The sequence below is a fragment of the Chlamydotis macqueenii genome, chromosome 3 (genome assembly GCF_036417535.1).
Source record: "Chlamydotis macqueenii isolate bChlMac1 chromosome 3, bChlMac1.mat, whole genome shotgun sequence".
Classification (NCBI taxonomy): domain Eukaryota; kingdom Metazoa; phylum Chordata; class Aves; order Otidiformes; family Otididae; genus Chlamydotis; species Chlamydotis macqueenii.
The window spans coordinates 66421745-66437136 of record NC_141558.1 but is presented as its reverse complement, the minus strand read 5'-3'; the positions used below and the strand labels follow the sequence as shown (position 1 = coordinate 66437136).

Here is a 15392-nt window from a genome sequence, read left to right as displayed (position 1 = left end):
CGGTGCGCGGGGGCGGCGGCCCCGGCCATGCGGAGCGGGGCCAGGCGGCGGCGGCGGCGGGGCCCCATGGGCCTGGGGCGCCCGTTGGGCCGCCAGGGGTAGAGTAGGGCAGGGCAGGGCAGGGCGGGGTGTGTCCCCCCCCCGCCTAATCTCCCCCTAACCCCGCGCCATGTACACCTTCGTGGTGCGGGACGAGGGCAGCAGCGTGTATGCCGAGGTGAGCCGGCTGCTGCTGGCCAGCGGGCAGTGGCGGCGCCTCCGGAGGGACAACCCCCGCTTCAACCTGATGCTGGGCGAGAGGAACCGGCTCCCCTTCGGCAGGCTGGGTAAGCCCCCCCCCCACATCTCCCACCCGTCCCCCCCCGACTCCACTGCGGCACTTCCCGCCCCGGTGGAGCCTCCCCGGGGTGCCCAGCCTCCTGTCGCCCCGGCGTGCTCCGCGGAGACCCCCGCAGTTTGGAAAGGGGCGGGGGGGGTGTGCCTCCCCCGGGCCCTGTCACCGTGGGGCCGCCCCGCACTGCATCGCCCAGAACAAAGGGCGGGGGGGGCTCTCTGCAGACACCGGACCGGCTGTCACTGCCGGGGGGCTGCTGCCTTCGGCCAGGCCCCAAAGCATCCCCCTCGCAAGCTCCCGGAGGGCGGTTTCGCCCTTCCTCCTCAAAACACCCAGCCCAGCTCGGGGGCTGCGCTGTGGGGCAGCAGCGGGGTGGGGTGGAGGGATCCCCCCCTTTTCGGGTGTGGGAACCAGGCAACCTCAACCCCTTGTCCCGGAGCCCGGGCTGGTGGGGATGTGCCTCTGCGAGGGTTTGGTGGGGATGACAGCACGTCTAGTCCCTACTTGGAGCAGTGTCAGGGTTATTCCAGAGACTCTGTGAAGGGCCAAGCCACCTTCCCCCGCTCTTTTCCCCAGCTGTCTGACCCCCCTCTCTCACACTGCCAACATCCAGGGACCTGGGAGCTTCCCTGTGCAGGCTTGTCCCCTGCCTGCCACCCGCGCTGCCTGTCCTGTGACAGGCAGGGCTGTAAGCACAGCCACCCCAGCCCCCTGCTCCTCCAGACGGGGAAGAGCCCAAGAGTGAGGAGGGAGGGTACCGTATGCTGCCCACGAGCAGGGAGAGCCCAGCCAGGTGCTGGCAGCGTTGTAGGGCGCAGCGGGGAGCAGAGATGCACTGTCATGGCCCACGGCTGGGAGTGGGCTGGCAGGAGCCACAAGGCTGGCAGGTCTCCGTGCTCCGTGCCAGCTGCTGTGCTGGCCTCTGTCACCAGGCCTGTCAGAGTAGGTTTGGGATGAGGGCACTGCAAACCCTAGCAGAGCAGCGTGTTTCCTTCCTGTGGTCCCCCATGCCTTCGTCCAACAAGCTGACAGGAACCTCCTGGCCTCCCTCCTTGCCCTTGGCTCTGGTTTCTTCCTTCCTGGGGCGATCTTGCAGTACTGCTTCTGGCTGCAGAAACATGTGGAGCAGAAGGAGCCCCCTCGCCGCAGCAGCTCTGGGGCAGGGTGGCTTTGGCAGCCCCTTTCTTGCAGTTGAGACCCAGAACTGCTAGATCACCGCTGACTGCTCTTTCAGATTTGCAAGTCACCAGCTCCAGCACCTCTTCCCTTGTCTTCCACGTGCATTTGTGAGTGGAAAGTCCTCATCACATGGCGATGCCATCTGGTCACCCCCCACCACCAAGGTGTCTGCAGCAGGCAGGGAAACACTGGGAGAGGCTTAAGCAGCGAGGATGCACACAGACGCTGTAGCCAGGCACAGCAGGCAGACCTGCACTGTAATGTGGCTGGCAAGCAGGGCTGTGAGCATCGGGCTTTGTTGCAGAACGAATACAGTTCTTTGATGTATGTGGGCCTGCACAGCAAGTCCAGTTCGTGGCTTGGGGCTGTCTCTTGCTAACCCCTTCCATCCTCAAAAGTAGTCCTGGGATGATGGAAGGGCTTCAGCGAGCACTTCAGTGTGTGTTGCCATGGGATGTCTGAAAATTCAAGCCATTTCTCACAGTGAAGACACATCTACGACCCATGGAGAGGGACCATGCTTTGGCACTGGCTTCTTTAACCCATCCTGCTATAGCCAGTGCTGATTGCCTGAAATCAGTAGATTCAGATGAAAAATAACTTGGTTATTTCGGTACATCTTCCAAAAAGCTGTATCTTCTCTGGTACATCTTCCTAAAGGTGTCCTCCTGAGCAACTGTTGCATCAAAGCTGTCTTACTTTGGTTTTCCTAAAGGCTCTGCTCAGTGGAAGCAGACATTAATTCAGGCAACTGTAGGGACTTACATTACTCGGGGCTAAGCTCAACTATTTGACGTGGGAGAGGGGTAGAAGTGGGGACTCTCAGCATGCACCGCTGCTTCTGTTCAGCTGCAGGCACTTCTGTTGCTCTCACTGATACTGGAATTCTTGCAGGATTGTACCCTTAAGCTGTGAGTGTCTGCATCTTATCTAATGGAAAAGCAATTTGTGCTAAGGGGAGGGAAAGGAGGAAGAGGCTGCAGAGGCTTTGTGGAGCAGAGGATGCTGGACTATCCCCTGCCAGCCACGGGAGGAACACCAGTTTGCTCAGTGCCTTGGCAGCTTTTTAACCCTGCTAAACGCATGGGGAAGACCTCACAACTTGCCCTTCCTGCCTCGTGGTCCCTCCTTGCTGACCACCAGACTCCACATCGCAGCCCACTGCTCCGTGGAGATGCTCAGGAAACCAATGGGGATGTGCCTCCCAGCGGGTCAGTTATCCAACAGCAGCGGTTTCAAAACAGGTTTCAGCTGCTCCCATCTTCCTCCTTTCACCACCCCCATTCCTCCGTCACTATAGGCTGAGTGGACTGACCACTGTGGGGCAGAGCCCACTCAGAGTGGTGGGATCTCCTTCTGTGGACCTTGATTCTACCAGGAGCCAAGCAAAATCAATAAACTGGAAACAGAAGGAAATTTTATGTTTTTTACTAATTTCTTTCAGTAAATTAGTGCCTGGCAGTGCTGGCTACGCATTGCAGTGCCTGAAGTTACAGATCTTTTCTGGAAGATGGTTTTCAGCTATCTTGTATTTAAAGATTTGTGAATAAAATAGCGACCCAGGTCATGACTTTGGAGCTGAAATAGATATTCACTCTCCGTGATCTTGCAGCTGCCTGGTCTCTAATATAATGTTTGCTCCAGGCCTTTTCTTCCAGGCAAACACCAAAAAGGATAACTAAAACTCTGAATCCTTTTTCAGGGACCAAATCACTCCCACAAGTATTTTTTTGAAAAGAGAAGGTGAAGATTGAAGTAACTGCCGTGCTTGGGGGATCCCACTGGTCCAACCCCCCAGAGGTCTCTTCCCACCCCAGCTATCCAAGGGGGCTTGCTGCGAACTGCCAGAGGGAAGCAAGACTCCAAATCTTTTAACATTTGGCAGTGTTTTGTGATATCAGGTCCAACAGGGAATCCTCCTGTATATGGCAAAGAAACAAGGCCCTTTCCTAAGCTGTGATCTTTATCATGGTGTGCTTCCCTGCATCCTCCTACTGCATTTAAGAATAACTGAAATCTTGTCTCTTAAAAATTGCTACCAGCAAATGGAGAACATTTCTGGGTGGTGCTGCCAGTTCCCAGTGTGAATTAGGAAATTATTATTTTCCTTTGGAAAATGGAATTGTCAGATTCAAAACAGACTTGGGTAAATGCATGGGTTTTTTGTAACTAAAAGAAAGAGATCACAAGAGCCAGCACCAACTTAAGGCCATTTCTGTGATGCAGGGCAAGGAAACGACCTCCTTTCTCTTCCCTACCACACAAGTCCTTTGCACCAAGCAGATGTTTTTTCCTTTATTAATTGAGATGTTTGTCTGACTTCTTTGTTTCCCCTTTTCAGGCCATGAACCTGGGCTTGTGCAGCTGGTGAATTACTACAGGGGAGCAGACAAGCTGTGCCGCAAAGCATCTCTGGTGAAGTAAGAAATTCACTGAAATGTTAAATGGGATTGGCAGAAATTTTTCTTCCAACTGTTGTTGAGTGTTGAACCTGTTCTGAGGGTATTTCACAGAACAGCTGCCCTGGGAGTGTCCTAGCATGTGCTGGTCTCTAGAGCTATCTGTGTGCACAAAGAACTCTTTGTAACTTCAGGGGAAATGCCATTTCCACTGAATTGCATCTGCTTGAAACCATAGAGTGTATTGCGTCAGATTAGAGCCATATCAAAAGAAAAAAAAAACCCAACGTATTTGCTCTTTTTCCTTGTAGACATTTAATTAAAATGTATTCCTTTTATTCTGTTTCATACAGAGATGAGACACTAATATGCCTTTAGCTAATCAGATTTGTTGGTCAAACAAATGCTTGGAGACATCTCCAGGAAGAGCTCTGGGAGTTATTTCTGCATGACCAACTGTCCCAGGGTCTCCTGGGGAAATGTGGATGAGCTTAGATAACCCTCGTCCCTGTGCAAACTCTGTGGCCATTAGTGCATCTTCATGTCAAAGCTCTTGATGTCCTTCAAGTGTCTGATTCCACACTGATGTCTGTGCTGCCTCTTGCTGATGAAGTCCTGCAGACCGAGTGTGCTGATCCGAGGCCTCTCCTTCCCCTGCAAAGAACCTGGTCCCACTTACTTTAATCTTTAAAGTGGTGATGGTGTTTGTCAGGAGCTAGCACAGTATTTTTTTAAATGAGCACTCATGGCGCTCCCCAGCTGGATTTTGCTGTGGCCCGTGGTCTAGAGGTGGTGCTGAAAGTGCTTGCACACCTGTTTTTCTCTCCTGAAGCTTGGCTGACCTTTCTGACTGTGGGGTCAGCCATGCATCAAGCTACTTATGAACCCAAGGAACCACAAATGACATTCCTCAAGGCTCTCAGGGTGTCACTGACTGACTGCCGTTTCAACAGAGAGGCACAAATGCACAGAGAGAGTCAGCAAGTCATGAGCTTTGCTTTTGGCCTTAAGCAAAGCACAGAGTGGGCATTCAGAGGGGCAGGCAGCTCCCTTGACTCTGAAAAAAAAACAGGCCTGGGCTCCGCTAACAGGAGTTTGCTGGCACCTGTAGACGTTACTGGTAGAAGAGATGTGCCAGAGAGATCGGAGATGCAAGGGGGATCCCAGACACCTTGGGACATGAAACTTGTAGCTGTGTCCTTGCTTCCAGTGGGTTCCCAGTGGTTTTCATCCACAGCTGGGACACCATATCCATAGTATCTACAAAACGTTTAATGAAAGCATGCAGGTCTGGTTCAAAGAGCAGTGCTTGGCTGCAGGTTGAGGTTGCCATATCTCTAGGAAACCCTAATTTCAATGGTCTAAGAAAAATACAATTTTTGGTAAGGTGCTATTCATCACCAAATGAAAGAGCCCAGTTAATGATGATTTTTACTTATTAAATTATATCCATGCAGGTGGGGACACTCTGAAGATTAACAGCCTGTCTCTTTTCACCCAGGCTAATCAAGACAAGCCCTGAACTATCGGAGTCCTGCACTTGGTTCCCTGAGTCGTATGTGATTTACCCAACAAACCTGAAGACCCCTGTGGCTCCAGCACAGAATGGAATTCGCCATCTCATAAACAACACAAGGACAGATGAGCGGGAAGTCTTCTTGGCAGCTTACAACAGGCGGCGGGAAGGCAAAGAAGGCAATGTGTGGATCGCCAAGTCCTCAGCTGGTGCCAAAGGTTCATTCTCCAGCAAAATGAGCCACCTTCTTGTTATTCCTTACTCTTTATTTGATCAGTGGAGTCCCAGGTTTGGCTGAGCCCAGCTGATAATCTAGGCTGTCTTTGAAAGGCTTCACCTACCAGCTCCATGCCAGTCAAGCCAGCACAGGGCTCTCCTTTGTCTGCTTGGTGGCATGGGGCTCCTGACAAGCATTGTAACAAGCCACCTAGGACATGGATGGCAGTGAAAGGACCTCCCTTTTCAACACGTGCGCCTTAAAATATGGGAAAGTTTTTGCTGCAGGGAGAAGGTGGCAGGGACCAGCAGGCAAGGGGAATGTGGAAAGCAGGAGATAACAGGGAGCAGAACAGGATATGGGGAGAAGGGCAGCAGCCTTCAAGGGCATGGAGCCCAGCTTTCCATGCTGCAGCTAAGCCTGGTTTCACCTGGGCAAAAATACCACTGCTTGTCTCTTAACCAAACCCAGATGCTTGGTGCCAACGGCCTACCTGTGGTCACACTGAGAGACTGGCTGAGCAGCCACAAGCTCAGTGCATCCAAATTACACCCAAGCTTCAGGGGAAGGTACCAGAGCAAAGACAAGCAATGCAATGCCTGTATATCCCTTTAATTTTAATAAGGCAATAGATACGTAAGCGATAATGTGTCCTTCCTTGTGCCAGGGTCATTGCATTTCTCGGTCTACAAAATTAATTAGCTATTAGATGAGATAGCTGGACACAGCTACAGATGTAATGCTTTGGTAACTACGTGCTGTTTGTCACGGGCACGTCATCAGAATGGCTTTATGCAAACTTGGCTTGCCGTGTGTGCAGAGCCCAGCCCAAGGAAAGACCTGGTCTTTTCAAAGGGAACAAGCCCACATGCACTACTCATATTTGCAGAGTCACTTTTGATGCAGTCTTAAAAAAAACCACCAGAGAATGTGAAAGCTGGAGGTGGCTGCAGGGAGGCTGCATGATAAAACTGGCCTTCCTGCTGGCTTCCTTCACTGCTCTGCTCTCTTGGCTGTGTTACCAAGAAGCATCATAAAGGTATGCTTATTTTGATCAGGGAGGAAGGGCAGATGAGTCTTTTTATGCTGGTGAGGGAATGTGTGGCATAACTATCTGGCAAGGAATCAGTCTGGGCAACTGAAAAAGCAATTGCTGTAGTTTGCTGCAGGATGGGGAGGTTTAAACTCTCTACATACTTTATTGAAGTGTGATTCCATCTTTTCTGTATTAAAGCAGAGTAACCTTTCATATTCATCAGTGTGCTGCAGAACTCATGATGGGAATTAAAGTGGAAAGCAGAGCCTCATGTTAATCTTCTACAGGGAAGTTTTAAATGTCTGGGGATTACTTCTGATGAAGAAGAAAGCTTGTCGACTTTAATTGCTGAGGCAGATCCAGCTCAGGCACAGCCCCTGACTCAGGACAGGTCTCGTGGAAGCTTGGTTGTCCATCACTCAAAGGAAAATTAAAGGTTTAAGATGTCCTGGCTTAATAGATGAGAGATTTTTCAACTATGACTAGAGGTTTTGATGTTTTCCTTGAGAGAAGAGACAGCTGCCCCACATAAGCTGCTTTCCTGCCTCACTGGGTTGCTGACTAAGGGCACAGTTAAGCTAACCTCCCTCTTGATTCACCGTCTGTCCAGTGCAGAATGGGTGCCTCCTGATCTTCCCACCCCAGGAGCTTTGCTGGCTTACAGAGATGTTGTTTCCCTCTTTCCCCCAGTGCACAGCCTGTGGTTGTACCAGTGCAAGTTTCTGCCTGGCCCTGCTGTCATGAGGGGGCTAAAAATCTTGCCTCCTGCATAAAACATGGGTGAGAAAGATACGTTGATGAAATTACTTCCTTTTGGTGGAGGATGCTAGGACAGGTAAGAGATCAGTGGAGCTGGAAAGCTGTGACTCATAGGGATGCAAAGCACGCAGCACTGAAAGTACCTGCAGGGCTGTGTCAGCAGCGACCTTCAGAAAGTAGTCACAGCTAAGAGCATCTTCCATGGGATGATGCTGTCAACCCCTGCCTGTTCTCCAAACCTGTGTTCTTCCCCCAGTGCCCCCTTGGAGAGCATTTGTTTCTTTTTTTCTCAATATTTCCTCCAAAAGACTCTGCACAAAATTAAGACTAAGTCATCAGCTTTAGTCCAAAAAGTTAAATAAATGCCTGAAGACGAGACGTAGTGCCAAAGAAGTATTAGATGATTTTACCTGAGCTGGTTTATCCCTCGTGTGGCACCGTGCCATCCCTTTATCAAATCCCAGAAGCACTATGTTCTCTCTTCGTTGCTCTGCAACAGTGGTTTCATATCTGGACTCTTGCAATAAATTAACAGTGACAGCTTCAGCCAAAATGTGGCAGTATTTAAAAGGCCTATCTAACTTCTTTAATGAAGAGCTTCCACAGCAGGGGAAAACACTGACTACATGGATGAACATTTTGAAATAGTTCTTTTCCTAATTCAGCAATGATTTTAATGGTAGCTTAAATGAACTCAGTGAGCAGGGCAACACTGCAAGCGTGCATGTGTGACTGGCAGCCAGGGAAGCCAGGCAGGGGGAGAAAGTCCGAGTCTAGGAAAAAAAGAACCACAAACCTCACTCCCCCAAAAAACCCCAAATCTCACAAACAAACAAACCCTCAAACCCCCTGTTCTCAAAACTGGGGAAGAAAAATAAATTCAACGAGTGCTGAACATGTGCGCCACCCCTTCCGCCAAGCCCAGCCAGAAAAAAGTGCTGGAAAAGGAAACAAAATCCCCTAAACCAAGCAGCTGCCTCACTGCTTGCCAGAGTCCCTGTCTGCTGTGCATCCCCTTTCGTCTAAATAACCACCCCCCTGCAGATGAGCCCCAGGCAGGCCATGCCATTGCAGGTACCCTTGGTTCCCATTTGCGTTAGCTCTAGTTCCTGGGGAGCCAAACCCCGCTGTGGTGCAGTAATGGGGAGATCCCTCTGCAGATTCACTGCCTGCACTGAGTGAACATGTCATTGCTTGGGCAACAACCAGCCCCCGGGCCATGGGTTCTTGCATGTTGCGTGGCTTTTTGGGCAAATGAGCTGTGGTCTGCTTGGTCCCTGAAAGAGCTCCAGTAAAGGCAGGAGGATCCTCTGCCTGATTTTATCTTCATCTTCTGTGCCAGGGGAAGGGATCCTAATTTCTTCAGATGCTGCAGAGCTCCTGGACTTCATTGATGAGCAGGGACAAGTGCACGTGATTCAGAAATACCTGGAGAAGCCTCTGCTTTTAGAGCCAGGGCATCGCAAGTTTGACATCAGGTAACCTTTTCTACATTTGTAATAATACTGGTTTTCATTTTTGTGCTGTTTCTTTTTAAGCCACTGAAACTAGAGTTTGTTCTCTTGCCCCACAGGAGCTGGGTTCTCGTGGATCATCAATATAATATCTACCTCTACAGAGAGGGTGTCCTGCGGACCTCTTCCGAACCATATAACAGTGCTAATTTCCAGGACAAAACCTGCCACTTGACCAATCACTGCATTCAGAAGGAATATTCCAAAAACTACGGGCGGTATGAGGAAGGGAATGAAATGTTCTTCGAGGAGTTCAACCAGTATCTGATGGATGCTCTGAACACAACGCTTGAGAATAGCATCTTACTGCAAATCAAACACATAATAAGGTAGAGAGCTGCCTGTAGCACAGGGGAACGTAACCCTTCAGGGGATGTGTATGGACACAGCTGGGGGAAGCTGGGGAAGCAGACAGACTGACAAAGGGTTTCAATTGCATGGATCAGGGCTTGCAACCCAGAGATAAATTTAAGATCAAGCTATAAACACCCCAATGTCATTGCTCAATGAAAAGAAACCTCCGTAGGTGCTGTACTCTCAAGTGTCAGTGTGTCTGCACTTTGCCCACTGTGGCTGGAGAAAGATGGAGTGAGATGGCTTGCAACAGAAGAGGGTAGGTCGAAAGACAGGGCTAGGAGAGGTTGAGGTTAAAAAAGACAGAAGGTGTTAAGAGAGGAAGTAAAGCAGGACTCAAGTCTGCAGGATCTCACTGCTTCCCCCTCCGTCAGCAAGCAGCAGCATGTCTCCTTGGCACAGGTCTTCTTACTGAGTCCACACAGAGCCAGCTACCTCTTGGGCACAGAAGGTGCCTGGAGAGAGACCTTGGAGGTCACGGTGCTGCAGAGAATTCAGGTCTTACAAAGTGATCTTTCATGGTGGAATTTACTTTGAAAGCACCCCATTGCTGCTACTTACACCGAAAAGACACGACATGATCTTTGAGGGACTCGGAGGCAAATGGCTGTCAGCGGCAGTTCCTTGGGGACCTGGTGCAGCTGTTTGTGGTTCTGCTTTCTGCTCCAGGCTGTAATTGCATGTCATGTTTTTCAGCTTGCCTAATCCAGTAGCGAGGGTGGGTGCTGCTTTCCAGCTCTTTGGAAGTTAACTCAAGGGTGTCCCCACATGCTTTTTGATGGTTGCATGATCTCACTTGCAGGGACTTGGTTACCATGATGTATGTTGGATGTAGCTTGTAATTTGGGGCAGTCCCAGGTAACGGGACCCATCTGCTTAACTGCGCTGCGCACATGCCCTCAGAAGCTGCAGAGCAGCAGATATGTCTGCAGGGCTTTTAATCTTGGGTTTCTGTTTTTCCCTTCACAGAAGCTGCCTTATGTGTATAGAGCCTGCAATCAGCACGAAGCATCTTCACTACCAGAGCTTCCAGCTCTTCGGCTTTGACTTCATGGTGGATGAGGAGCTAAAGGTCTGGCTGATAGAAGTCAACGGAGCCCCAGCATGTGCCCAGTGAGTTATCAGTTTCTGTAATGCCCACGTGATGCCACCACTCACGTTCCTCACGCAGAACATGGCTGTGGCCCAGCTCCAAGTGAAAAAGGTGGAAGTGGATGGCAGGGGAGTTTTCGAGGTTAACTCACACTGGACACTGCTCTAGGTGCCAGTTGATATAAGTTTGTTGCTCCTTTCTCTGTGTTTGGTATCCCCCAGCTTCTTTCCATGTGAGACGGGGCACTAACCTCAGGTTTTGGACAAATGGGTTTAAATATAACTTGGGTCATTTTTATTGACACTACTGGGTTGAAGTTATGTTGCAGAATTAATGCTTTTGGGGTCAGGTGGTTTCTCAGTCTCTCTTGTGGAGCTACTGATCTTTACTTGAACAGAGAATAAATGAGTAGCATTAAGGGCAGCAGCTGGAAGTGAATGAATTTGCAGGCAGCAGGACCCCAGAGCACTCTGTGCATGCTGCAGACATTGGATCAAAGCCTCTGCCAGGCACAGGGAGGCTGGGACAGCCAAACAGCCGTGCCCATGAACATCTCTGCATAGGCACCGCGGGAGGTGCTGTATTGTGTGATTGAGACAACTGCGGGAGACTAGAAATCTTTGCTAAGTGGACATCTGTATCATGTACAAGCCCAGCAAAACAGAACAGGCTTGACATCACGACATTAGAATTTGATTAGATTAGATGTAGATTAGATTAGATGTAGATTAAATGAGATTAGATCATCACTAACAGTAGACAAAAAATACAGGTCAAACCTACCAGACAGCCTGTTCAGCAGCCTTTTCAGAGCTAGGCCTTGGGGAGCTTTCTGTGTCCAGGATGCCCTGTTCACCATGTGCACCATGGTGCAGTACTGCCTTGCACCTCCTTGTGTTGCTGTATGGGTAGAATTTGGCTGTTGCCGGGTGGATTTGAGTTGCAGCAGTGCCCTGTTTGCTTTGTGCCTCTGTGGGCACTTGGAAGCCATCAAGGCAGCTGAGGTAGGTTTCTCCTTTCCAGGGTTCTTTTGATTTATAGCACCCATATCACACAGTTCCCATTTAAGAGACAAAAACTGGCTGCTGAAAGCAGTAACATTCCCAGGAGCTGAAAAAGCATCCTACTGTCATGTAACCCAAAAGGCACAGGGTGAATGACTTTGGTACTGGGGTACCCCTCGGGTAGGTGGGGAAGAGGTGGAAGAGATACCACTCTCTTCCCGTTTGCCACCCTGGAGCTACATGTAATTGGGAGCAGGATCTTGTAGATGTTATAGATCCTGCTGGGAAAACGCATGTCTGTGTAAAAATTGGTCAGGGGCCTGCTGGTTTGTCCTGCCTGTGTATCTGATTCTCTCTCTCGTCTCTTAGGAAGCTGTATGCAGAGCTCTGCCAAGGAATTGTGGATGTAGCCATCTCTAGCGTTTTCCCCCTCAGTGACACTGGGCAGAAGACAAGCCAGCCATCATCAATCTTTATCAAGCTGTGATGACGACAGGAATGCCTCTGCTGTGTGCAGGGAGAGACTGCACCCATTGGGTCAGCACGGTTCGGTGGCTTATCTCAGTATCATGCCAAAAAGTGATGGAGACAGGCTTCTTATTTTCTGGAAAATCATCAGAAAGAAACCAACAAAACAGGCATCCACACAGAGCTGCAATGAGCCAGAGCTGCTCAGACAACTCTGCCTGCATTCACCAAAATCCACTTTAGAAACAGCTTGTCTGACTTTGATATCTGAAACAAATCTCTCTGGGAGAACAACAAAATAACCTTAAAATGAAACCCCAACAGGGATAGTATAATACTGTATTAGCTCCTCCTTTTCTACAGAGGTAATACTGGGTTTTTTAAAGGAATTGAGTGAAGAGTATGATGATCTTCTAGGACATCGTGGCTGGGAAGTTGTCCTCCCTCCGCTGTGTTTCTTCTTTCCTCACCTACTGCATCATTAGTGCCTTAGCTCAGCTCCAAATAGGTGACTCCTTTCCTTTGTTCCTGCTCTGTTATGTAGAAAGGAGCAAGCTCTCTTGCATCGCAGGATGCCTAAAACCAGGAACACTGAGAATTCAGTTTCCTTAGGTCATTTTCCAAGCTGTCTGGCTGAACACCCAGGCAACAGCTGGAGAAAGGGTGCTGAACTGTAGGCAGTGAATTAACCCAAGCAAGGAAGGCAATTTTATTTATATCTATCCCTTTTCCTAATGAGATTTGAATCAGTGTCTATCCCAGTCTGATGCAGTCAGATTCTGTTTAAAAGAGGTACAGAGACCCCCTCAGGGCTCACGGCAGGCTGTAGGATTTCTAGCATACCTTTTGTGCTGAGTGTTTCAAATAGCAGAAACTCGATCTCCTCAGTTTCTTCTGAGGTGCTGCAGTGAATTTAGGCTCTTCTCTCAGCTTTCACCTTCGTGCATTTGAGGCTTGAATCTGAAACCTTTCAACCCAAATGACTTTTATCGTGTTTGATCCAGTCAATTTTTTTCTCCTCCATTTGACAAATAGTGTTATTTTCTGCCCTGAACACAGTCCACAGCTTGGTCACAGCTAGAAGGAAGGCGAGTGAGGTTTTGTAGGGGTGCGGGGTGACGCTGGTGCACTGTGAGAAGTGACGAGGAGCAAGAGCTGTGTGAAAGCAGGGCTGCAGCTTTGTTCCACTTGCTGGTGGGTGGCTTCGCTTCCAGCAAGACCAGGAGTGCCAGGCCTGGTCTCTGGATTTGGGCCTTGTGGGTGTTCAGAAGAAGGACCGTGAATGCATCAGTTTGTGAGATGGGAAGCGCTGGGTGATAAGCTGGAAGAGGTTTCTTAACCTTGTGATAGCACACAGGTGTCAAAAATTTCACTGCAAGCCAGGTAAAACATAGCAGTAACACTCCAAGGTAAAATGTAGGCTGTAAGGGTTGTTATTCAACTTGCAAAGTTCACTGCATCTTCATTGACATTTTCATGTTAGCTCATGTGAGCTTAAAAATATGTCTTTTTGCCCAGCAAAGGGAACATCTAATAGCAATTGCCCCGGCCCAGGATGTGCCTGAGGTGACAGAAGAGACGTTGGGCTCTCGCAAGATCTAGGGAAAGCAAGAGCAGAGCACAAAGTGAGAGGAGAAAATTTTCCTCTTCATAATGAAATGAGAAATGCTTGTTTTCTGGGGTGCTAGACCCATCCTTTTCCCCTCGAAAGGGAAATGAAAAATAACTAATCACTCCCTTACTGCACAGTGACATGAGATGGCTGCTGATGTAGTGGGTTAAGGGCAAGAAAGCTGCCTGCATGTGGGCAAAAGCAGCAGGCCCCGCTGCTCCCCACCAGGAGCAGCTGGTACCTCCAGGAGGAGCAGTGACTCAGGAGCCTCTGCCTAACTTCATCTCCTTTTTTCACCCTGGGTTGCTTTGTGACATGTCAGCAGCTGGCCATTTTTGCTGCTCAGCTGAAAGTGGGGCTTCAACTTGATGGCAGAGCCGTGACCACAGGTGATGCAGCTGTTCATACCCTGCCTTTTCAGCTGGGCTTGGGGGAGATAATGATTCAGGGATGCTTTAATCATTGACTCATTTGCTGAATTTTTCAGAAATAAGCAACAGCCTCTGGAGGAAAAAAGCAATATTGTGTGTATTTTCTACCTGCTCTCAAAGTGCTCCCCAAGGTAAAGCACAGGAGGTAAATGGTAAAGGATGGACAGCACAGTGCCCAAGGTCTTGCCCACAGTATTATCTACGAGGTGGAGCAGAGGATGTGTGTATGGCTGAGGCCCAAGCATTGCAGCTGTGGGTGCACCTTGCAAGAGATGCTCACAAGCCCTTGTGAGACTTTTGCTTGTTTTTTTTTTTTTTTTTTTTTTAGGAATACACAACAATAAATGTTTTCTATTTAATTCCAGCTAAAAGGTCGATAGAAAAGATCTTACTCTCTTTCCTGAGCTTTCCAAAAGGATGGTGCTGAGTTTCCAGAAGACACCTACCATATTGCAGAATGTCTAGTCTCAGTTGTATCCCTTCATGTTGGCCGTGAAGGATTTCAGGCCCAGGTGCTCTGGCTGCGTTGACCCTGCTGGACTCTGGGTTTCCGGTAACTCCCATGTGGCTTCTCTCGTACCAGGTTAGTCGCAATTACCATACCAATACCAGGCTATCATGCTTCTGCCAAAACCAGTGGCTAGCCACAGCCCACGGAAAACATCGGAAAAGTCAAAGAAAGGCTCAAAAGCCGCTTCATCCAGGTGGCCCAGTTTCCCAGCCCTGCTGTGACCGGCGCCCTTCAGGACTGCTTGCATGTCCCTGCTCCCAGCATTTCTTGTTCTCCACGTGCAGCTCTCCCCCAGGAGAGCGATGCTGTGCCGTACGTAGGTTCATAATCATGTCTTCTTGCCAGTGTCTCCTGTGGCAGCCCTCAGAAAACCCTGGTGTTGAGAGGATGGTGGGGTACGTACGGCGCTGCCAAGCTGGCAGCCCGCCAGGCTGTGGTTTGCGTCCCCAGCTGCTCTCACGTCAGCATGTGCGTGTGGAGCCGGCGGGTGCCTGAGCTTACGGATCTCCGGTGACTTTACCCACATCTCTCCTAAAACATCATTAAAACATGCAAACCCACGCAGCCTGCGGTGTTTCCTTGTGGCAGGGGCCCTCGGGGTGTCGGCTCCCTCGGGGAAAGGTTCCTGCGGGCGCCTGTGGTGAGTGTTGCACCCCACCCCCCCGCCCCCCCCCCCGTGCCATGCAGGACCGCAGGAGCTGGCCCAGCCCCACAGCGGAGGTTTCCTCACCTCGGAGTGACAAATACGGGACAGCAGCATGGCATGAGGGGTGCTGGTCTCGCACCCCGGGGCTGTCCCAGCACCGGTGGGAGCTGGGGAGTGGGGGGGGCTGTTTGGGGGTCCGTGGGTGTGGAGGCAGCAGGGAGTGATGGCGGGGGGGGGATGTCGAAGTTTCCTCATTGCTGCTGCAGAGGCCCTGGGGTTCATGTGGCTGGGGGGGCAGGCCCTGGGGGGACATGGGTGC

The 15392-nt window shown here is 50.2% G+C and overlaps 1 protein-coding gene across 1 annotated transcript; it reads left to right on the top strand.

Annotated features, from left to right (window-relative positions):
• Positions 1-127: 127 nt before the first annotated feature.
• Positions 128-14987, top strand: TTL (tubulin tyrosine ligase). The gene is made up of 7 exons (XM_086743796.1): positions 128-326; positions 3855-3933; positions 5414-5646; positions 8783-8918; positions 9014-9283; positions 10278-10421; positions 11775-14987. The coding sequence occupies exons 1-7, from the start codon at positions 170-172 to the stop codon at positions 11890-11892; spliced, it is 1137 nt and encodes a 378-aa protein (XP_086599922.1). The 5' UTR covers positions 128-169; the 3' UTR covers positions 11893-14987.
• The last annotated feature ends 405 nt before the right edge of the window (positions 14988-15392 follow it).

What these genes read in the sequence shown, in the direction of transcription:
- TTL (XM_086743796.1), top strand. Translation starts at nt 170, where the DNA reads ATGTACACCTTCGTGGTGCGGGACGAGGGCAGCAGCGTGTATGCCGAG. An exon ending in CATCGCAAGTTTGACATCAG is followed by an intron (nt 8,919 to 9,013) that starts GTAACCTTTTCT and finishes CTTGCCCCACAG; the next exon opens with GAGCTGGGTTCTCGTGGATC. An exon ending in CAAATCAAACACATAATAAG is followed by an intron (nt 9,284 to 10,277) that starts GTAGAGAGCTGC and finishes TTCCCTTCACAG; the next exon opens with AAGCTGCCTTATGTGTATAG.